This window comes from Babylonia areolata, chromosome 18 (genome assembly GCF_041734735.1).
Source record: "Babylonia areolata isolate BAREFJ2019XMU chromosome 18, ASM4173473v1, whole genome shotgun sequence".
Classification (NCBI taxonomy): domain Eukaryota; kingdom Metazoa; phylum Mollusca; class Gastropoda; order Neogastropoda; family Buccinidae; genus Babylonia; species Babylonia areolata.
The window spans coordinates 64075930-64100481 of record NC_134893.1 but is presented as its reverse complement, the minus strand read 5'-3'; the positions used below and the strand labels follow the sequence as shown (position 1 = coordinate 64100481).

Here is a 24552-nt window from a genome sequence, read left to right as displayed (position 1 = left end):
GAGAGAGAGACAGAGACAGAGAGAGAGAGAGCATGTACACAAAGCACACGTGTTTTCAACACACTTCCAAAGATGGAGGGTTGATGATCAAATTTCTTTAAGACAGGAATTTTTATCATCTTGTGTGTGTGTGTGTGTGTGTGTGTGTGTGTGTGTGTGTGTGTGTGTGGTGTGTGTGTGTGTGTGTGTGTGTGTGTGTATGTGTGTCGTGTGTGTGTGTGTGTGTGTGTGTGTGTGTGTGTGTGTGTGTGTGTGTGTGTCAGTGTGTGTGTGTGTGAAAGCCAAAGGCCACATGAAACAGAGAGATCGATTAAACACAGAAAGTGTAAACTTTGAGAGAAAAAACAACAACCCCAAAACCATGAGTGGGTGTTAATTAGGGACCCCACCCTCACTTCCCTCTCCACACCAAGAAAGTGCGTGTGTGTGTCTCGGTGCAGCGCGTACTTGTTCTAGCCAGCCCACCGTCTCATTTCAAATACACCGCACGCGCAGTGGTGACGCAGTGACGCTCCTAAATTCTTTCCTCATTGGCTTCCCACGCGCAGGCGCACGTTCGATCCGGACGAGTCCATGTGAGAGAGGAAGGGGGTGTGCCACAGCAAGCGTTGGCCGATCAGCTGCGCTGGCGGGGTTTTCCAGAACTGGCCTCCCTGACAACCGTGGACCCAACTCATCTCCTTTGTAGATCGGAAATAAAAATGACTGCCAGCCCAAAATTCGCACACACATTCTCGAGTTGCCGCGTCGGAAGCACAATATCACGTGTACTTGTGCCTTGTTGGATCGGTTTCCCATCCAGCTTTCAGTTTGTTCTGTTGCTGGTACATCGGCTTATACCGGAGGCGCTGAGGTGAGTGGTGATAATAAATGGTTGTGTACATCATTTTCTTCAATGATTCACACTGTGTTCACTTTCTTTTTCTCTCATAGAAAGACTCCTCACTTTTTTTCCCCACTCTGAAAGATTCTTCACTTTGTACTTCTCTCTTAGATGACTCCTGCGTTACATTAGAACCGTTTGTCCCGCGATGCAGCATAGTTGAATCAAAAACCAGTGTTGACAGATTGCTCTTGTTTTTGAATGAACATACGTCAAACAAAAATGAAGACAAATGTGAGTGGCCGACAATGGGCCACACACTGAACAGTGTCGTTGAACGTGAAGTGCTGGGAGAGTCGGGGTGGTTTTTCTGTTTCATTCAGTCATTGCATGTTGCTGTTGTGTTGCTCTGTCAACAGCATCAAAATCACATACTGCTCCACAGTCAGCACGTTTTTTCTCCCCACCGAGAGGAGGAAAATAACATTTCGCTGTCACGGTGATAAGTGGACACAACATAAAAAATATTGGGAATATATGCAACCCAAGATCTATTTACCATAAACGAGGGTGCAATCTATCTGTACGACTACTGAACGACACGCGCGCACACACACGCATAAAACGTATTATATCCATCCTAAACTGCCTTTCTGTTTTCTACTCTTTGTGATATTTGGATATGATCAGTCACAGACGTAAAAGTGATCGAGGTAAACTGACAGCTGCGAGCAGGACAGCGTCGTTGCTCCGATGCTTTCCTGCAAAACATGTTACGCAGCTGCTTCTTTCGTGGTGCTGATGAGATGTCGTTGATTATTGATAATACAGGATTCTTTTGTGAGGTAACGGAGTGTCGGAGAAAGCCTAGGCAGGCTTCTGTGCATATAAACACGAGTTGGTTTCGTCAAGTATTGATCGACTTTGTTCTTGCATGCGTTGTAGCAGACGACGCAATTACCTCCCTTTTGTTTACATCTGCACTGCAAACGTGCACACAGTGTGACAGCTGAAACAAGTACCATTCAGGGTGGATTTTTTTTCTCTCTTAAGACCAGCATGGATGCATGTGAGGACTGGGTTTGGTTTCTAAGGAATAAATACCACTCCCCGACAGAGATAAGAGGCTTGCAACCAGCATACCATCCGGTTTTAACTGGAACCCCGCATCAATCAGCAGCTGCTTCAGTCGCCGCCCGCTGGGGTGCGCTGCCCGCGGTAAAGCCAACCAGGGCGGGCGGGCGGGGCGGTGAACGTGGGGGCTGACCCAGTTATAACCAGTTCTGGCTGGATGTTGCCGGAGTGGTGGAGTGACCTCATGCCCGGGGCTGGGTGGTGGTGGGGTGCGCGTGGCTTGGGCGTGCTGCAGCGCGTGAGGGAGCGACCAGTGGCGTCAACCGGGCGTGACTGGTTTCTTGTGCTGACATTAAACCTGACACTTATGAGAAGGCTGCTCAAACACTCCCTTTCCTCTTTCAACCTCGTGGTCATTTTATAGGACACACACACACACACACACATGGTGTTTTTTTAGGAGGGAGTTGAAATTCTTTGTCGTTTTGCTAGCTTATTGCATGGCATACAATTTTTAAAAAAAAGAAAGAAAAACGAAAAAAAATGTTGCTTACTTAATTGCTTTTATTGATTTATTTCACTGGGGAAAAAAAATCGATGTTTTGCTGACTAAACCCCCGCTTAAAAATAGATATGGAGGGGGTGAAAGAAAGTGGCTTTGATGGAAAACAAGATGCAGAATCTCATTCTCTCTACATTGTTTTTTTTTCTATAATTTTTGTTCATCATTTGGTCTTTTTACCATGCTGTGAAAATGTATGATTTACTTCCCCACACCCATTTTTGCACTTTGTTTCCTGGACTAACTTATTCTTCTGTTTTGTGAGGGCAGGGTGTGAACAAGCCTTTGTGAGTTTATTCCATTTAAAATAGAATAGAATGATGTCTTTATTACCAAGTGTACCGTGGTCACAAGGAATGTTGGGGTTGGAATAAAATACATAATTCATGCTTCTCCATCCATAAACTGGTGGGAGAAAAAAGCACATTTCATGCGTTCAGCATGTTGCAAACGATTTTCTGTGAGTAGGTTTTGTTGAAAGTGCTTATTGCTGACAGTGACTCTGACACTATCTGCTTTCTCACTGTCCATGCGTGATGACAGTTAAACATTTTAGGTGTCAGTGTATGGTCTGATCCATAAACTCTACACCACATCTGCTTCAAAAGAAGGAAAAAAGATGTAGAGGCCTGACCTTCAAGGCATCAACCGAGTGCATTGGAAAACATTAAAAAAAAAAAAAAATTTAAAAGAAAGAAATAAAAAAAAATAAATAAAATAAACGAATGCGGAAATACATTTGAATATAATTGAAAGATAATACAGAAGGCCGTATTGAAGTAAATAAAAATGGGCCACATTCACCCGCGAACTTGTGCGCATCCACGCACGCGTGCACTGGAAACACACACACACACACACACACACACACACACACACACATGGTGATTAGTTTTCGGACTTCAGTGGTCACTTTGGGTCATCGTCCCGTGACCCTTTCCTGACCCCATGGAGTCATTCACGCGGATCGTGCTGACAGCGGCTGCTCTTGTCGCGCTTTCCGCGGCAAAGGTGGGACGGACACCTCAACTCGTCACCATATATTCTGTCTTTGTTGCTAACCTTGATACTCTACTTCATCCTATAGCGTTGTCCTGAAACTTAGTTCTCTGCTGGTTTTGTCAACACACACTGCTCTGTATGACTTGGCCGCAAAGGAGGTACTGAAACCACCGACAACAGAGTTGGTTGTTTTTACACACGCGCGCACGTGTTGCCACGCGTCTCTTCCTTACTTTCCCACCTTTGACACTTACGTCACATTTCCATGACCGAGTTTCTTGAAATAGTAATCAATGGATTTTCCCGATTATGTAATTCTTCCTGGCAATGGGTCGAGTAAAGCACACATGGCAGTGACATCCTTTATTCATTCTGTACTGTTCGACTCGATACTCACACCAGGAAACGTCCCAAACGCTTACAGCATTTCACAGCCGGGTAGTCGGAAAACATGGAGGTGGTGGGCTGGTTGAAAACTCGTCCCAAAAAACCGAAACTGTTTTAATGGCGAACGCACGGAACACGACCTGTTCTCCCTGCTCGTCACGTGGGGCGTTCCTGTGACATGACCTCCGGCGAGAACGAATCAGGGAGCAGCGCGTGACCCGCCAGGTTTCTGTCCTCGATCGGTCGATTCGCTCTCGCGCATTCGAAGTCCCGTTACTTTAACCTCGCGTCTTGCCTGAACGGAGTTGATTGCGAATGATGAGGATGAAAGCATTGAAACGGACCCGTTTAAATTTCGTGTGGAAAACGAAATTTCGTTTGCAGAACAGTCGGTACAAATAAACAAGTGTCTTGCGTGGGAGAAGCAAGTCAAATGCGAATGCTTGGGAGGGGGGTTACTGTGGGGACAAGAGTGTCACCAGAAGTTTGATCTGTCTTCAAACTGGTCAATCCATACGAGTCCGTATTTGTACAAGTTTCATCATTTCTTTCCCCTACCTACGTGCAGTTTCCAAAATATTCAAATCATGCAGTTGTTATATTAAAGAATGTGTTAATTGACGAATCTTTGATATATTTGCGCACCTTAATTGTTAAAACTGCGCTGTTATCCAAGATAGGGCTCATCAAACCCTGCCATAGATACATCATATTAACTCTGTGGAATGCACGCATGATACTGAAGCGTCAAGTACATTCGGTCCCAATTGTTCCAAATATTTGCAAGTTAATCATTATGTTAACAGAAGGATAAGAATTTATACTCAATTAGTGCATCCAATTTCTTGTAGCTGCACAGCAAATCACTTAAATTTTGATGTATCAAGTATGTCTTTTTGATAGAAAATGATTAATTACTGTTATACTCCAAGTGTCAGGTCCATTTTGTTGAGAATACGCCCAAAGTATCTAGTTTATATTACAGATAATTTGGACATTGAATTATTCATATGCTATTCACTTCCTATCATTATGAATGATTTTTCATTTGTAAGAGTTTACACAATAAGTGATAGTTTCTGTCAAACAAAAGGTATTTTAGCTTTAAGTGATTGTTTATTGGTGGTTGTTTTTTGTTGTTGTTGTTTTTGTTTTTTGTTGTTGTTTTTTTGATGATTTATTACAAAATGAAAAAGGTTTATATAAACTATATCTTGCATGCATCATTTCAATATTTTTTAAGGCTGGAAACTTTGATGCATAAATAGACAGAAAGATAGACTTGCATGCATAGACAGACAGAAACATGTACGTACATACATATGTACGTACATACATACATGAATACACACATTGATACACACATAATTACATATACATACATACATACATAGACACACACACATACATACATACATACATACATATGCATACACAGAGACATAAAAACAGAAGTATTCTAATCATATGTGCAATGCACTGCATTATTATGATTATTTCCTTCTATTTCCCCCACTATATTTGACACACCAAGCTGCCACTACATACCAATACAGCCCATCCAGATGCCTGACACCATGTTGATAACATTGTTTGATGTCTTCCACTGACGTTTTTCTTTTCAGCTACAACGACAGCCATGGTTCAGCTAACGATCGCCACAGGAGAGCAGGCAGAGATGGCGCCCCCTGCAGCATATTCCCCGCCCTTCCTGCTCCCCATAGATCAGCTGCCGCAGACCTCTCTGGGGTCACAGTCAGGGTCAGCAGTGATCAGTCCCACCTCCCAGTCCCCCGTGTTCCCCAGCAAAGACACTGGCTGTGACAAGTCGTCAGGTCACGATGCCCTCCTCATGAACACCACCACCTTCATCCCTCCTGACCCCTGCCTGTCCCCAGACAACGTCCTGTCCTCCCTCCACTCCCCCTTTACCCCCTTCTCCTCCATCGACACCATCCCCGTCACCATGCTCACTGCCTCTGGAAACATCACCACAGATTGTGGGTCTCAGAACACCTGCGGTGACCTTTGCGGTGAAGTTGGCAAGACCTTTGAGGTGATCCCAGTGAGTGAGGGGTGTGGTTACGGCCTGGTTGACAATGCTCAGCCCAGCCCCTCTTTCTGCACAAAGAACGTTCTGCAGGTGGACACTCGCACTGACAGTGTGGACAGCCTGCTGGAAAGCAGAGGTTACACATCCGACTCCTCTGACATTTACATGAACAGCGACTACACTGACACCGTCACTAGTGCTGACAGCAGCACTTTTCTGCTTCCTGCTAAAGATGCAGACCTCAGATCGACTGACGGCTCCGACATTCAGCATGCTGATAGTTCTGACTTGGCGTCCAACTTCTACAGTAATGAGGCTTTCTGCACTGAGTCCAGAAAAGAACTGATGAACTGGTCATCGGAGGACTCTGTCACGGAACAGGACACAGCAGTTGAGGCAAGATGTGCGATGAAGGAATGGGAGATCAGTGTTCCTGAGGAAGACAGCGGAGCGATGGCAGACAAAGAAGATGAGGATGAAGACCCAGAAAACAAAGCATTGGTTTCGCTGCCGGAAGGCAGCGCCCTGGAGAACTTGGTGAATCACCTGGCTGAGCAGCATCCTCAGGAGGTGGTGGACATCAGGATCGAGGTGCTGGATCAGCCGGTGTACACCCCTCTCACACAGCCCCTGGAAGAGGAGGAGAGGAACTGGCTGCAGAGCACGGAGAGTCTGCACCACTACAAGCTGCTGAAGCAAGGCCGGTCCAGCACCCTGAACAGTCTTCGCGTCCATGCTCTCAGCAACCTGCGTGCCAACACCATGCACAACCTGCATGAACGCAGCAGCTTCCTCAACCTCACCGCCGCCTCTGTCAGCAATCTGGGCAGTGCTTGCCGCAAGGCTCTATCCTATGTGCGTGCTGACATGGAGTTCGGGTCCATGATGTCACTGGGGAACGCTTTTTCCTCATCACTGTTGCCAGGGAAACAGCAGCCGCCTCATGACCTGGGCGCGTTCAGTTCAGAGAAGAAGGGGGGTCAGGCAGCCGTAGCCAGCGGATGTCACACACGCAATGTGCTGTATATGGCACTGTTAGTCACGCTCCTCCTCATCTCCATCAACACCACGCGGAACCTGCAGAGCAGTCTGAACCAGGAGGGGGGTGTGGGCATCATCTGTCTGGCCGTCATGTTTGCCTCCTACACTCTGGGCAGTCTGCTGAGTCCCGTCATGGTGCAGGGTCAGGGGGTCAAGGCCTGTGTCATCCTGGGTCTGGTGCTGCAGCTGATGTATGTGGCGGCCAACCTGTACCCCGTGCTGTGGCTGATGCTGCCGGCCTCCCTGGGGGGCGGGGCCAGCATGGCGCTCATCTGGAATGCCATGTCTACCTACATCGTGCTTTTGGCCCACGGAGAGGCTGACTACAAGCAGAAGTCTTACCAACGTGTTTCTGACAAGTACTTTGGGTTTTTCTGTCTCATTTATCAGAGCAACCTCATCGTCGGCAACCTGATTGCCTCCCTTGTACTGACATTTGCAAGTGGGGTTGAAGGGAGTGCACCCATCCTGGTCAACAGCTCTGAAGCCACCTCCACCGCCACCCCACTCAACCTTTCTTCCGAAGCAGGGTTGATGGATGGGAACAACACTGATGCTGCGGTTGGCTTTCAGTCGTTTGATCCCAGCACAGAGTCTCACTACCACCTGTGCGGCGCTGAGTACTGTCACCACTTTGTGGTGAACCAGGAGTCATCAATGGTGCCGGCACGCACGGTGTATCTGCTGTTCGGCATCTTCATGTTCCTGGTGGTGTGCGCCATCCTGATGGCCGTCTTCCTGCTGGAGCCCCTCTCCCCCCGCCCCTTCCGCTCCTCCTCCACCACCTCCCCCTGGCACAGCATCAAGCACCAGATCCTGTCGCTGGTCAAGTTCTCCCGCAACGCCAAGTTCCTGCTGATGCTGCCCCTGCTACTCTACAGCAGCATGCAGTTCAGCTTTGTGTGCTCCGAGGTGATGATGGTGAGTCACACACTGCTTCCCTTTCTGCTTCGTGTCAATCCCATTTTGAAATTATAAAAAGACTCTATACTTGTTTTAAAAGTAAAAAGGTTATATATATGAAATTATTATGCTCACAGTGTTGTTACACTATTGATATTTTTCAAAGCAAAAAAATGAATGCAGCTTTGATTTGAAATGAGACTGTTCTAAATCATGACAGTGTTTGCAGCTGAAGCAAACCATGTAATTCAGTGATTAACTGGATGCATAGAGTTGTTTTTTTTCACTCATTCCAAGTTCTTTCATTTATGATATGAATTCATCATATAAATTATATTCGTAGAATAAAAACAATTGTTGTTATGCTTTCAGTACTGAAAGAAGAAGTTCTGTCGGTGACTGTTCTCACAGAGCTGTGCATGTATTGTTGCAATGTGTTGCAGGCCTACGTGACCTGCCCTGTAGGGGTGTGGCTGGTGGGCTACTCCATGATTGGCTACGGTGTCTGCTGCAGTCTTGGGTCCTACCTGACTCAGGCCCTGGTGCCTCGCATCGGGCGCGGCTTCTTCATCGGCATAGGTGAGTTACCTCCCCCTACCCCTACCCCAGAAATCACTTAATTAATATCTTGGCTGTTATCGGTTCATTCATCCGTTGCAATATATCACCGTCTGTCTTCACCTCCATGTGTTATTATTATCATTTTTATCATTCCACAGAGCACAATATGCTTTATAATGACATTAAAAAGATTAAAAGATGCATTAACAAATACTAGCAAAAAACATCACAATGCTCTATTCATATGGGTGTGTGCACACACACATGTGCACACACAAACACAGTTATCTATAAAATACCCAGGGGCACATATACACAGTTTGAACATTGGCTTGCATGCATGCACTTGCGTACATGCATGCATTCCACACACACACACACACACACACACACACACACACGGTACTGCTGAGTATTGTCATCATGATGTTTGACCATGTACATCAGACTGACCCACATTCATTCTCTCATTCAGTTTGATGTCATCATGTTAATTGTTGATTCTCTCCCCTGCTACAGTTTGAAATCATCATGCTGGTTGTCTGCCCTGACTCCTTTGGAATCATCATCATGGATCATGAAGATGTCATTTAGTGTTGCAACTGAACCCACTCATAACATCTTTCCATTTGATTGTCATTCATCTTACATGAACATGAGATAAATTTGTTTTGACAACTGTATGAATACCATCATGAATTTGCCATTATGCACATTGTTTGGTGAGATTGCATTCCTATATGTTGACATGATTCAAATAACTTCCCTGTCAGCATCACCCTTTTTGGTTTGGAAGGATAGTTTGGGGATGTTATTGTAGGTCCATGCATATGTTTCTTTTTATTTCCTTTTTTTTCCTGTAACAATAAATTTCAACAATGGTCACAGTTAGTGACTTGTGTTTTCGGATGAGAAATCCAGCAGAAACTGCTTTGAAAGATATATGATTTGTAAAAAATAGTCAAGTGAAATATATATCTGCTGTGTTTGAATAGTCTAGATAGTGTAATGTAACTGACAGAGTAACAGTAGTGCAAACTCATGGTATTTTGGAAATGAAAGGAAGGGTTGTGTCAGGCTAACTGGCACTCTGTATTCACTAGGATCAGTCACTGTGTGCCGTGTTACTGGGAGGAGAGAAAGGAATGTAGGTGGAGAGAAAATCTGTGAAGGTATTAAATGGTTTCATTGAGTGAAGTGTGACAGATGCAGTTAGTAAGTCACTGGTTGAGGAGGCCCTGGGTTTAACTAATGGTTGAGGAGGCAGCTCTGTGCACACAGTGACGTCAGACCAATCAGCCGACGTTAAAGACTGCTGGCATCGCCCATTGCCGTCAGCTCCTCACCCCCTCTGCCCTCTCCACCACCTCTCTCTGACCTCTAGCCTTCCGTTAGCTCCCCAAGGTCGCGACCTTCGCCAAACACCACCTCTTGCTGAAGCAGGTTTTTTGTTAATTTCTAATTTCAGTCCTTGAAAAAATCAAAGTATTGGTCTAAAGCGGCACTGAAGACTCTGAAGACCCCTGCTCCAGTCCAGGGAAGTTGCTGCAGTGCCGGAGGAAGAGTTGGGGATGGCTTCAGAAGATTGAAGATGAGGCGGGGGTGCCCCCCTTCTCCAGCCTAGGGCCAGAAGCACAGACCTGTGTGACCAGTGGCCCCGCTTTATGGGGACCTGAGCACAGCAGCCGTAGGTCTGCCATGAAGTAAACCACTCAGGAGTGACCCCCATCCTCCACACATCACTAAGCAGCAGGAGCCAAGGGGCACAAAATAAAGTGTTGTCGTCACATGACCCACCCTCTGGTGGTGAGTATTATGCGGAAACCTCTGCCGGCATTGACGGGGAGGTAAGTCCGGCAGGCAGAGAGTTCCGCCCCCTGATATGTACATGTCTGCCTGATTGTTCTGCTGGTGCAGGTGTCTGCCCAGTGACTGGCTTGGCTGACCTCACGCCCCCAACACGAGGACACGGTGACACCTGCGAAATTAGTAATGACCACCATCATGGGTATTTAACCCGTGGGTTTCAAGGCTGTTCATACCCTGTGTCCATCTCTCAAGGCCTGGTTGTCAGTCTGTCTTTGAGCTCAGTACAGGGAGATATTTTACATGATCACTGTCGCCCATGGAATCACTCACAAGTTGTCCGTTATCCTTGAAGCGAACCCTTTACCATTGAAGTACAAAAAGTGAAGATCACAGTTTGTATTATTAAAAAAATGATATATTTGAAGTGATTATAAACTGATCATATATAAACTTTTGATAAGACAGTCCACACTCTTCTTTCATTCCTTGAAAAGAAAAATAATTGTCTGTGGAAAAAGTCCAGATTTTCTTTTCCAGATAATCTTGCCTAACAAAGAAGCATGAAATGCAATATGTGAGCAAAGAATGATTTTCACAGCAACAATTTTTTTGAGATATTGATACCGGCTGTGATCTCACTTGCTATTGATGATGATGGTAGACGTGTAGGAATGTTCTATGGTGATATGTTTAAAGCTTCAAAACAGGCAGGAAGATGAGTTGGGAATGGTGCTGTCATGCAATCTGCATTTGTGTAGTTTTCAACAAAACAGAATTAAAAAAAAAAAAAAAAGAATTCAAGCAAAAACTTCGTGGCAACATCTGTTAATGTGTTGTGGTGAAGATACCATTTTACACCAGTTTGCAAATTTTACAATCCAAGAGTGAAACTGGCCACTTTGGTTCAAACAATGAAACAGAATGAGTCAGAAAGGTTAGGAATCAGGGCTAATAAGTTAAAGAATACTATCATTTGGTGTGTACCTTGATAAAGATTTTGAAATTGTTGACAAGAATATTTCCATAAAAGTTTTCAATATTAATAAAGCTCGGTGCAGTTCAGAGCTGCCTCACTGATTTAAAACAAAGCAAAGAAGGGAAAAAGAAAAAAAGAAAAAAAAAAAGCCCAACAAACAGAACGAAGTTATACCTGTTTTGAAGCGGCCATGTTTGCACATGTATCTGTCTGTTCTCTGCTGTCTTCTCCTCTTGTGTTGTGTGTGGATTCTTCACAAGTACGGGATCAGCATGTGTCCCCTTTGTCATATCGCTCGGTCTGGGCATTTGCACTTCTCCTTAACTGCTGGGGACAGGGGAAGGAGTAGGAATCTGGTTTTTCATCAGTACTTTTCTTCATTGATTTATTATGTTTCTGATTTTTTTTTATGTCAATTTATATTATTTCCTAGCAGATTATTCATTCATATTCCTGTATTCAGAAAGAAGTTCTTCCTTTTTACTTAAGTTTTTTTTTTCTTCTTTATTCATGAATTTGGTTATTTCCATAATTTCATTTATATGTCAGAGCTGACTTCCTATGTTTAGTTTATTTTTCTTGGTTTCAACGACTCATATAATTTGATTGCCGTATGCATTTATCATTATCAATTTCTATCCATTTGGATTAGCTCTGCATGCATAAACATACTGGCATATACAACAGTGTACACACACACACACACACACGCACACACGCACTCACATGCACACACACACATACACATCCACACACAGAGGAACATGCATGAATGCATGTGCACTCAGTAATGTGCAATAAATGTCTATACATGCACCAGGCACCAACACACACACACACACACACACACACACACACACATACCACACACGCACACACACACACACACACACAAAGTGTTCATCACTGAGAAGTGCAGATGCCCAGATGACATTGAAGTTGGATCAGAACAGTATAGGTTTCAAGTTGCTCTTCTATTTCCATGTGGTCCATTCTGTTGCCCAAATTACTGACACTGCATCCTATGTGAGCTCATTTGTTCTCAACTTATTGCTCAGGTTCATTCAGAAGAGGTTTAAAACAATCTGTTTGTGCTTTTCTACACCACTAAAAAAAAAAAAAAAAAAAAAGTATTCGTAATTCTTATATGCTGCTCTGTGAAATATTAAGGAAAAAAAAAACACAGAACAGTATTGCAATTGTTTCCATCATTTCTATTTGTATTGGAATGCAATTATAAAAAAAGATCGCCCAAGAATATTTTGGGGTGTCAAAAATTGATTTCAAATGAGCGGTGTCAGTAATATTTTTGGGTGGAGCCAGATATCATATATCATATTGGTATGTGGAGAGTCCGTTTCTGAGAGACTGTGTGGATGAACGATGGAGAGAGTGAGCGTGAGGTGTGTCTGTAAACGGCAGTTGGTACGTCTGCCGGGGTGAGTGGGAGGAGTGGTGTGGTGTGTGTGTGAAAAGTGGTGGGGAGGATGGAGAGAGCATGTGACCTTGACCCCTGGCAAAGCAGACCCTGGCTTTCTCCCCCCAACTGCACCTGATGCCTTCACTGAACCCCTGGCTGACACGCTGAAGTCATGACATGACATGACACACACCATGATCACATTTACATTTTGTGGACACACCATGAAGAGAATTGCAAAGAAAATTACAGACCTGCGATAGCACACACACCTCCCCCACCCCCACCCTCCCCGGCCTTCTCCCCCCCCCCCCCCACACACACACACACATGGTGAACACAAAAAATCCTAAGATACCGCCACATTCCCAGAGCTTCAAAGCGAGTGACGGCTTATTTCCCTCTGCTCTCCTTCAATCAGCTTGTGTCCCTGGGTGGGGAGTGGGGTTGGGGGGGGGGGGATGTTGGGGTGAGGATCATTCCAATTCCAGCCTGGTACCATGTATAGCCATGACCTTGAAGCTGACTCTCCACACGCCCTCTGTAGTCTGCCCTGTCTGTTCGCTCAAGGATAACAGTGTGTGTGGTGAACTTGATGAGTGATTCCCTGTCTGGATGACACCAAAGCAAAATTCTGTTCCAGTACTATGGTAGTTGGAGTAGTAGCACTGTCCTGAAACAGCATGTGACCATGATGTCTTGTTCTTAGAGTCATCAAACTAAAGAGGAACAAGTGAAAGACCTCAAAGTACATTCAATAATTAAAAAAAAAAAAAAGGACATGAAGGAAACTAAAAAGAATAATGTTGTCATTGCTGCAAACAGCATGTTGGAGTGAGTTAAGGTTGCAGTCACTGAATACTGGAGGAAGTTTGCTTTCTTAAATTGACTCTCCCTGTCAGAAAAGTTGTATTTATATTCTGAAAACCCTGTCAAAGTAATGGTTCATTTCTTGGGACTACCAGCATTTATGGCATCATTTGAGATGAATGCTGAAAAAATAACTTTCAATCCCTTTGATTTCATTTGAACTTGATGCTGGGTTTAAAACAGAAAAGATGAAGTGTTTATCAATAAATGATAATTATGCGAATCGCCCCAAGGACACAGGGCATGAACGTCTGGGACCTGTCTTTGAGATGTTCGCCAAGTCGCTGTGTCCTCGTGAAGTCCGGAATCCTGAGGTCAGCCAACCCATTGACGGCGCCTGGCTGCATGCACAGTGATGGTGATGGTGGTCTTGTTGTCGTGTGCAGCCACTCTGCTGAACGTGGGTGTGTTGGTGTTCATGAGGATGTGGCAACCCCACCCGGACTCCGTGCTGCCACTGTTCGTCATCACCACTCTGCTGGGTCTGACGGACGGCATCTGGAACGTCAATGCCAATGGTGAGTGATCGGCCACTACATTGCTAGCTGCCAGGTTTCCTACAAATCAAATCAAATCTTGTTGCTCATATCCCAGCTGACCACATAGACGTTACAGGCTGAACACCCACTGGTTGTTATAACCAGGCAGAGAGAAACCATGACAATGTTAAATGGTCAGTTGAAATAACATCGAAAAAAGACCACTTCATCCACATCTTGCTTAGTCCATCTGAAATTTTTAATCAAGTTTAAAATATAGAAAATGATCTAAAAAGATCTATTTATTCATATCTGTTTCAGTTCCATGTAAAATTCAGTTCAAATAAAAAAAAAATATATTGATATCCATCAGGATTAGAAAAAGTTTCTGGGGGAACATCCTCGGACAGGTTCATACACATGTTTAAAGTTTGTAGGAATTTATATGAAAGACATCCTTTTTCTAAATCTTTTTTTTTTTTTTTTTTTTTTAATGGCCCACATCTGTAAAAAGTTTTTAATTTTGTGTCTCTGTATTATTCAATATTGATATTAAAAAATATGGTGTCTGGCTAGTGATAAAAGCATAGAGGTGAAATGGTCCACCTGAATTAGAATTTTAAAGTAAAATATTGAATTGGAAAAAAACAACCTGATTCTAAAAGGACTTTTGTTGACTGAAATCATGGCTCAATCAATTAAATGTTGATTGATGCAAGGGGCATAAGCCAGTAGTCAGAATACTGTGCCTTTTGTTCGGGATGTTGATGCCACAATTTTAGAATTTTTAGTCTTTGGTGTTAAAAGTTAAAAAAATAAAAAATAAAAAAAGGAAGAAAAAAGTCATTAAAATTAATATAAATCTTAATTTACCAGTAGCTGAAATGGAGAGTATCCAGTGCATCATCATTGTGCAAAATTCAATCACAAAGATACTTATCATGGTAACTTCAGCCTGTGATCTGAGGTACAATATGAACACAAGGGGGACAACTCTAAAATTCACAAAGAGCATCTGAGCTGTGCTTTCAGTACAGATTGTTCAGGTAGGAATGAGTGAAACCGTCCATCAAATGAAAATATAAATTACAACTTTGCATAAGAATAATCCTGATTAGGTGTTTTTGAAAAGATGTAGATTAAACATGCAAGTCCATAATGATTTCAGCTGTGTCTTTGAAGGAAATAATGGATGGAATATCCAGACTTATTGTCAGTATCTGCTGAAAACACTGCTTAGATTGGTTGTAACACAATGCACAGGACACAGAGTTGTAACTGCCTGACACACTGCTTCAGATGTAACATGAACCACACAGAGAAGAATAATTATGATAATACATAATTTTTCTATGGTGCGATATCCAGTACTAATGCTGCTCAAAGCGCCTTACATCATCCAGTTGAATATGAACATGTAGTATAGTGTAGTAGAAGTATAGTGACTGCTCAGCTCATTGCGTCAATGTAGTTGCAACACAGAGATCAAGGAGAACAAATGGAAGGGAGGATATTTTGTGCAACATAAGACACGACAAGACAATTTCTGTATTAACAAGGATAATAGATTAGCAACAAAAATGTGTTTTTTTCCATTCAGCCCTTGCCTTTAAAGTGAAAGAATCAATTTGTGAAGTAAAGGAGAGGGGGTGGGTTTTCCCAATGTCTTTCAGTGTTGATGTTCACACAGTGTGAGGTGTGGCACAGAAAGGTGATGTCATGATGGTTGCCTATGTGTGTGTGCCTGTGTGTGTGCATATGTGAATGTTAGAGACAGCAAGACCACATCACAAATGAGGAAGTGAAAAGAAGAGTCCAAAACGCCATTGGCCCATTCAAAGACCTGCTAACCACAGTGAAGGAACGCAAGCTCCGCTGGTATGGACACGTCACACGATCAGACGGCCTAGCCAAGACCATCCTGCAGGGTACCGTACAAGGAAGGAGGAAGAGAGGCAGACAGAGAAAGCGGTGGGAGGACAACATCAAAGAGTGGACGGGCCTGCCATTTGCCACAACTCAAAGGGCCGCTGAGGACCGAGGCAGGTGGCGCGAGCTGACCAGGCAGTCATCCATGGTGCCCCAACGACCCACCCACGGGTCAAGGGATAGATGAGATGAGATGAGAGACAGCAAGAGAGAAAAGAGGGAAACGGAGATGGAAATTTCTTGATTTAGGAAATTTAATGGTTGTGTGGTGTGTGTGCTGTTGTTGTTGTTTTGAGTTGTGGAAAGGTGATGTTTGTATCAGGCTTGCTTTGCTATGACTCAGTTGCGTTTTGTTGTATATGTAGTGTACCGAATTTCACTATTCTGCTTGTGATCTCTCTCTGTCTCTGTCTCTCCATCTATCTATCCATCTCTCTCTCTCTCTAGATACACACACACACACACACACACACACACACACACACACACTCTTCACTACACACAAGTTTTCTTACTCAGTTACTGAGATAATAAAGTGACTGTGATGGGTGTTTCAGGCCTGTGTGGCTCTGTGTTCCCTGATCACTACGAAGAAGCCTTCACAGGGCTGCGAGTGGCACAGGGGCTGGGCGGCGCCTTCAGCATGGCTTACGCCCCTTTCTTCTGCATGGCTGTCAAGATCTACATCATGATTGCCACCGCTGTCCTGGTCCTGGTGGGTTACCTGGGAGCGGAAGTGCTGATCCGACGAGACAACCGACAGAAAAAGGTTCCTCTGTTTGAGAAGGAGATGGTTTGAGGAGAGCTGCTGTAGTATTACCTGCTGCAGCTCATGAAAAAACACATCAGGAAGAAAAGAACAGAAAGAAATGTTTGGGCAATAGCTATGGCAACAGAACGTTTACATAGAGCTTCTAACATGGGAGAAGAAAGTTCCTATAAACGTCAAGTCAGTGACACTCCTGCGGTCAATGTGGACACTGAGTAAGTGCTCTGTACCAGACTGGCTCTTTGAAAATCTCACATGTGTGTACTGTGTGCATGTTTGCGTGTGTATGTTTGTGTGTGGCAGAGAATAGCGGTGGCTTGAAAAAGCTGACGGAAAGTCATTCACAAAGACTGATGCTGTGATGATCACTTGATGATTAGTCACACTCAGTCGCTCTCCACAGTACAGTGTAAACTCTCTGATACCAAGTTTGGCAGAGGATCTGTCTCTGAACCTGAACGCCCTGACGTTCAGCGTGGTAAAACAAAAAACTGATGGGACCACCTTCTGTGAACGGTGGGTGACGAACAACTAAATGTTGATCTTTTTTTTTTCTTCTTTTTTGAGGAACTTCTGCAGTGAACTGATGGTTCAAGTCAAACTCTGTCCACACCTGATTTGTGTGATGATGTCCTGGGGGCTCAGCGAGTGAATGTTTAACGTGTCGCATATTGTGACAGTGCTGGGAATGGGTGGGACAGAGAGCACAGGGTTGTGATTATTGTACAACATGGGACCTCGCTTGGTCACGTCAGGTCACAGAGGTCTGAGGCAGATTTTTCTATTTCAGACATCTGTCAGTGAATGCATCGTTGCATGGGAGCTTACTCTACAGACACCTGTCGGTGTGTGTTCTGACCTCTGCTGGAGATAGGGGAGATGGGGGAGGGTAATGTGGGGTGGGGGGAGGTGAGAGGGTAGGGGTTTTCCCAATGTCTTTCAGTGTTGATGTTGACAGGAAAGACTGCAGGAAGAGTAAAACGTTGTGCTGCCAGATGTAGCTGATCCCAGATCCCACAGTGCCAACTCTTTGAGTCAGTTGTTCATCTTTTTCTGTTTCACATTTCTATTTCACCCATCTGTCTTTCTCATCAGTCTGTTTCACCCATCTGTCTTTCACATATTTTCAGGTTGAGGCACGGTGATTAAAGTATCGAGCCCACATAGGATAAAGGGAGGCAAGGGGGGAATAAAATGAGTCAAAGGGAGATAAAGGGAGATAGATCTGCTGCTGACTTGGTGTCCACATTCTCAGCTTCAGCCATTGAAATGATGGCTGCTTATTCTGGTTTTGTTTTTTGTAAACATGCCATGTTCTGTATATATATATATATACATAATAAATGATTTTTATGAATATTGATCATGAAATGAACACACTCCATGTCTTTGAAGTCATGACGGTTTGTGCAATGACCATTTATCAAAATTTTTGAATTGCTTTGTTTTCAAGAAAGAAGAACATGTCCATGTTACTGTCACATTGACAGTGTCTAAATACAATGTTCACACCATTTGCACAATGGTGAATGAATCTCTTTTGAAATCACCGGTGTTGATGATGTACATATCATGGTTTTTCAATCTATTTCTGTCATTTAAAGATGCTTGTCAACATGTTAGATTTATTTCCTTTATGTTTACATTGCTTGTTGGTATTGTCATTTAGTTTATGTTTTTTTGTCATTTGACATTTCTTGTTGACACCTTTATTCAGCTGTCATCCCTGAAGATATTTTGCTGGGTCTGTGTGTCAGTTGTGACCATGCGTTGAACTGTTTGGAAATGGAGCAGTATGCACAGGCACTTGCTGTCTGTCAATAAGTTCTGCTGTCAGTTGGTTCTGTATTTCAGTCTTGTACTGTTCAGAGTGTGCATTTTGCTGCAGTGACATATATTTACTGAAGAAACACCGTCGGGTTGCTGTGGGTGTGTGTGATGTGTGGTTTCTCTTCAGTGTGGCGGAATTCTGAAGAATCATCGGAAAAGTGCTGTTCAGTCAGTACAGCATTGTCAGTCCAGCTCCAATTTGTACATCACTTTTCAGTGTACAAACAGTCTGCATGTGACTTCACTTAATTAAATTCATCTCTTTTTTTTTTTTTTTTTTTGTTCAATCAAGTGTTGCATCACCTGTCACATCTTTCCTGGTTTGTCAGATGAACTGAGTCAGATTACACGTTGCTGATGGCAAACATGATGTGTCCTTTTTATCGGCCTTCAGAAAATGTGCATTTTTCAAGCTGTTCCCGGTGATGAAAAGGAGCAAGTTGACAATGACAGTGATGGCTTTGTGACTCTGCCTCAGCCTGCAGGTCTGTCCATGTGGATATGCTGATCTCCATGTGTTTGATCCATGTATGAGGCTGGTTATTGATATGCTGATCCATCTGTGTCTGTCTTTATCACATTGATCTGCCTGCATTGATCATGTTGATCTGTGTGTGTGTGTGTGTGTGTGTTTTATGATCATGTTGATCTGTGTGTTTGTGTGTGTGTGTGTTATGATCATGTTGATGTGTGTGTGTGTGTGTGTGTTGATCAAGCTGATCCACATCACTCTCCATGACTGTTTTGATCATGTTGATCAATGACAGTCTGTGTATGTGGCCATGTTCTTCTCTACATTGTCCGGCTGTTTTCAGTGTTAAAGAAGAGAATATTTATTATTTATTTATTTATTCATTCATATGTCATGACTGTGGACTGTTGACATTGTTGTGTATTGATGTGAGCGTCCATGATGTCTGGCCATGATGTTTTGTTGTTGTTGTTTTTTTACATTTAGAGACATGTCCCAGACCAAGGTTTCTCTTTCTCGATGTGAATGAGGCATTGGTTTCACTGCACCATTTGAATTTAAGACTGTGGAGGATGTTTTTATGAAATGTATACATTATGATCCAGTGAACTGGGATGTTCCAGAAGTGGCATTTTCACTTACCAGAGTTATTTTTTAAAATGTGTTCAGTCAAAAAGTGTGGTGTTAGAATGTGTTCAGTCAAAAGTGTGTGTGTGTGTGTGTTTTACATAATTTGGGTCCATTACTTTGTCACAGAAGAGTGTTTATATTATGATAATTTTATTGGGTACACATTCATGTTGTTGTCATAAAGGCAAATAAAAGACTGTTTAAGAATGAAGTGTGTTGGTGTTATCCATTCTCTTCATCTGGGCGAGTGCTTTCCCTCCTTCCCTCTGTGTGTGTGTGTGTGTAAATACCTCTAATTCTGCACGTTTCTATCCTTTTGCCTGTTCGTCTCTCCTGTTCTCTCTATCTCTGCACATGACTCTCTTTCCCTTCTCTCTGTTTGCGCATGTCTCTCTGCTCTCTCACACACATATACAGCCACATGCACACACACTCTCTCTGTGCATGATTGTCTATCATTTCTATTTCTGCATGTCTCTCTGCTCTCATATACAGACACATGCGTAAACATACGTCAGGGTGTTCTTTTGATTTGTTTTGAACAATTGTCAATGGAAGTGCTATGGGCTTTTTTGCTGAATGGACAATGAAATATGTCTGTCAGTTTCATGTACAGACACGTGCACACACAATGCTGCTTCTCTCTAACACTTGACAACACAGCGTTTCCCCTGTCCTTTTCGGGTGATCAGCATCAATATTAGTTTGAAACAGACAGTAATTCTTCACTACACTGAAGCCTCTTAATTTGATTTGATAGAATGAGTCTTTCCACTCTTCATAAAAAGAAAAATTAGCATAAACCCTTCATGTTAATTTGCAACAACTGTCTGTCAGATCCTACAACATTGTTGATAAAGACGCTGCTGCACAAGTACACAAAAAGGACATCATAAACTAAGGGAGGTCACTAGCCGCAACTAACTCAATTCACTAAGTCATCACTTCTAACTTACCTGTTTTTCTCTGAAAAAAAAAAGAAATGATTTCACACAGATACATTTATAATTTTCCATATAAGAATAAGAATAACTTTATTATCTCCAACTAGAGAAATTTGGCCAGGTGCGTTATCACAGCATAGACAAGTAAACAACATGGGGACCATAACTGTAAAAGTCAACAACAGCTTTTACGAATATTACGAAGACACAAATGTAAAAAAACATCACACACACCGTTTCATACATACATCCACACACTGCAGGTTAAAACTGGTATTCTTAATGTAAAAACAGAAAGAATTAAGAAACATTATTTTGAATATAATGATAAGCATAGCTTACTATATTGCACATTGATTATAATAGATAAGATAAGAATAATGATAAACTGTAGAAAATCACAACCAGATAATCAGCACACACCCGCAACACCCCCCCCCCCCCCCCACACACACACACACACACACGCAGTTTACTTGATTAAACAACAGTAATAAACATATGTTCTCAAATAAAAGCATTTCACATATTCGCTTTAAAAACATTGCAATTAATTATTATATCATAATTATTAACAGAAATATATTTAGAATATGGACGTTAGCATTAGACATATTCCATTGTACAGTCATCCTGCATATTGCACATTATTCATCCTACATATTGCACATTCATAATAACCAATTGTCACGTTTTTAAGCTCAGTAAACACACACACACACACACACACACACACACACACACACAACTAAAACAAGGTACAACCTATCATGCACGGACTTTCACACGCCTTACATGAGAGTGCGCGCGCGCGCACACACACACACACACACACACACACAGAGTTCTCAAGAATTTAAAAGGTGGATTGAACGTGGAATAAAAGTCTTCAGAGCTCTGGATTTCAACTTAAAAGTTCTGTAGCGTCGTCCTGATGGCAATAGCTCATAATACTTTGCTAAAATATGGGTGTCGTCAGTTGCTATCTGCCTGCTTTTTTTAACCACTCGACTTTCATACAGCTCTTGCATACAAGCTTGTTTCACTCCTACAATTTTACTGCATACACTCATGACATCGTTCAAAACACGCTTACACTTCACTCGCAAACTTCCATACCAGCACCTAAATGAAACTGTGAGCACGGACTCGATACAACATCGATAATAACTTCGAAGAATAGTTGAATTTATACCAACATTTCTAAGCTTCTGTAAACAAAAAATTCTAGATTGACATTTCTTATGAATGGAATCAACATTTCTGTCAAAAGTCAGCTTATTGTCTAAGATGGTCCCTAAATATCTATATTCATTTACCCTATCCACTGTTTGATCATCAATAACAAGGTTAGCTACAGGCAAGGGGTCTTTCCGAAAATCTATTAACATTTCTTTTGTTTTCAATACATTGAGATCCAGACAGTTTTCCTCACACCAAGAACAGAAGTTTTTAATTTCTCTGAAATAAATAGCATCAGAGTTGGACAGATCTTCAATAGCTGAATCATCAAAATATTTTATGACAGGAGTTTCCTCCGTGCCTCTGCAGTCATTTGTGTACAGTGTAAAAAGAACAGGGGACAGCACTGTACCTTGAGGTGCACCAGTAGAAGTAGAGTTTAGAGAAGAGTGGGCAGAATGAAAGCGGACGGACTGAGTTCTATTGAGAAGAAAACTTACTATCCAAAGAGTAAGCTTCGGATCAACATCCAAGCCTAGCAGTTTGAGGGCAAGGAGATGAGGTTGTATTATGTTAAAAGCAGAAGAGAAGTCAACAAAAAGGATACGAACAAAAGATCCCGTGTTATTCAAATGAAGGAAAGCATTATGAAGGAGAGTTAGGATAGCATCGCCAGTACTTCTGTGTGCTTTATAAGCAAACTGAAGAGAGTCAAGCTGCTGTTCAGTGGAAGAAGATGGCGGAGAACAATTTTTTTCAAAGCATTTCATCACTATTGATGTCAGGGCAACAGGACGGCAATCATTTAGTCCGGCTGGGTTCTTTTTCTTAGGGATAGGACAGATAGTGAATTATTTTCCAGATGCTGGGGACAGAGCAGTCCTTCACAGACTCAGGTGAGGACAACCAAAATACTGAAAAACCCCAGTAAAATGACTGACCTGTTTTTGTTTGTTTTTTTTTTCTCTAAAAATTTCCGCAGAGGGCATCCTCAGGAGAGTGTCTTGTCCTGTAACATATTGCATACATACATATATATATATATATAAATAAAGAGAGATGGATAGATAGATATAGATATTTACCTATACACACATACGTACATGCGTAAGAACTTTTCATATTTTTCATTGAAAAAAAAAGAAGGAAAAAAAAAGAAAGAAAAGAAACTACATGTCCAGTCATCACCAACTTCAATTTTTTTTTTTTTATAATAAGATAACAACAAAAACAAACAAAAAACAACAACAGAACAAAAAGCTCTTCTTCTCACATTACGATAAGCTGTGTTGCTGTAAAATATGCAGTGGTGTACCAATGATCTGTCTCTATCATGTCAACCACTCAAAGGCTTAACAGGGCTGTTTTCTAACATAAAAAAGCCTAACAATATAAATAACAGACAAAATAACTCCATTTCACAGAGTCCCCACAAAGCTTTCTTTTTTCTTCATATAAGAAACAACAACAAAACCTAGAATACTACATGCATATTAAGTAACAGCATTTTCCATGTCCTTCATTAAACTTTTCGAAATATTTCAACAATCCACATCCACAAACATCCCCTCCCCACAACCCCAAAACAAACAAACAATACCCCCCTCCCTCTACCCTCCCACCTTCCCCCTCCCCCACAAAAAAAGAAAAGAAAAGAAAAGAAAAATCACATGCATACCTTGTTATCAGCAGTTTCATTTCCTTTATTAATAAAAACAAACGAAAAAAAGAAGAAGAAGAAGACCATCACAATCTCTTCACTATAACCTGTGTTGCTGTAAAATCTGCAATAGTGTATTAATGATGGGCTTGGTTTGTGGACACCATGGTGTGTCCACAAAGCCTGTGGGGCTGCCATACTTTTTCACATCTGGGGCCAAACCTCCTCCCTGTCCCTATATAGGGAGACTTGCGCACTTTGCTCTCCCATGCTGTAAAAATACCTGCAGGGTCAAGCACGCTGCGAGGGCAGAGAATGAGGCACTTCCACGAAGTTCTGCAACAAACATCGCAAATATACAAATACAAACGTGTTTTTAGTACATCATTGCAATCATCAGCATTCATGTCTGCAGGGAGAGTTTGAATCACACACACGCGCACACAGACACACACACAGACACACACACACACACACGCGCGCGCGCGCGCACACACACACACACACACACACATACACACACACATACACACATACGCACACCGTGACCAATAATCACTGGCTAAAAACAACCCAGACAATGCTTTGTTAAAAAGAGAGAAAGAAAAAGAAAAAAGAAAAAAAAAAGACATACACCACAAGTGCTGTGACAATTCACGAGAGAGTAACACGTTATCATGTTCACGCACGTGTTTCACAACTACAGTAGCTACTGTAATCTAGCCAATACTAATAGCAGGGAGTTGACCAGATATTAACCACTACTACTGCTGCTGCTGCTACTGCTACTGTCACGACTGCTACCTATAATGATGATAATGATGGTAATAACAAAAATAATTCGCCAGGCCTCCACTGTCGGTTTTATCATCATTACCATTGTGGTTATTATTATTATGGTGGTCCACACAAACAACCATATTTAGCTACACGGGCAGTGCACTCCTCCTTACAGACACACAGACAGACAGGCAGACATACAGACAGCAGTGTGTTACCAATGTGTGATGACCGCCAACATGGCGGCGTGACGTCCTCCGGCCACACGTTCGAACAGTCGTTTCGAGGAACCAACCTTTATTAATCAACCACTGCAAACAGTCATCAGTAATCGCTTCTATCTCCCTGTGGGCGTCCTCTCCATCTCCCTCCCAGCCCAGTGTCTGTCAACTAACA

General features: G+C 42.7%; 2 protein-coding genes across 4 annotated transcripts in view; both read left to right on the top strand.

Annotated features, from left to right (window-relative positions):
* Window positions 1–443: 443 nt before the first annotated feature.
* LOC143293003 (uncharacterized) lies at window positions 444–18772 on the top strand. 3 transcript variants are annotated; one of them, XR_013056704.1, is made up of 5 exons: window positions 444–853; window positions 5474–7863; window positions 8289–8424; window positions 9875–10212; window positions 13868–14000. XR_013056704.1 is itself a non-coding variant. In XM_076603779.1 (5 exons), exons 2-5 carry the CDS (start codon window positions 5488–5490, stop codon window positions 16686–16688), a joined length of 2886 nt encoding a protein of 961 aa, XP_076459894.1. In that variant the 5' UTR covers window positions 449–853; window positions 5474–5487; the 3' UTR covers window positions 16689–18772. The 3 variants fall into 3 exon arrangements, 2 of the variants coding, with proteins under 2 accessions (XP_076459896.1, XP_076459894.1); XM_076603779.1 differs by lacking the exon at window positions 9875–10212 and adding an exon at window positions 16447–18772 and having other exon boundaries at window positions 449–853; window positions 13868–13999; XM_076603781.1 differs by lacking the exon at window positions 13868–14000 and having other exon boundaries at window positions 9875–12055.
* A 5604-nt stretch (window positions 18773–24376) lies between these two features.
* Window positions 24377–24552, top strand: part of LOC143292311 (QRFP-like peptide receptor) — a 7006-nt gene continuing 6830 nt past the window's right edge. Inside the window, exon 1 of the mRNA XM_076602498.1 lies at window positions 24377–24423. Coding sequence (XP_076458613.1) covers window positions 24377–24423 — 47 coding nt within the window. The remainder of the gene's footprint in view (window positions 24424–24552) is intronic.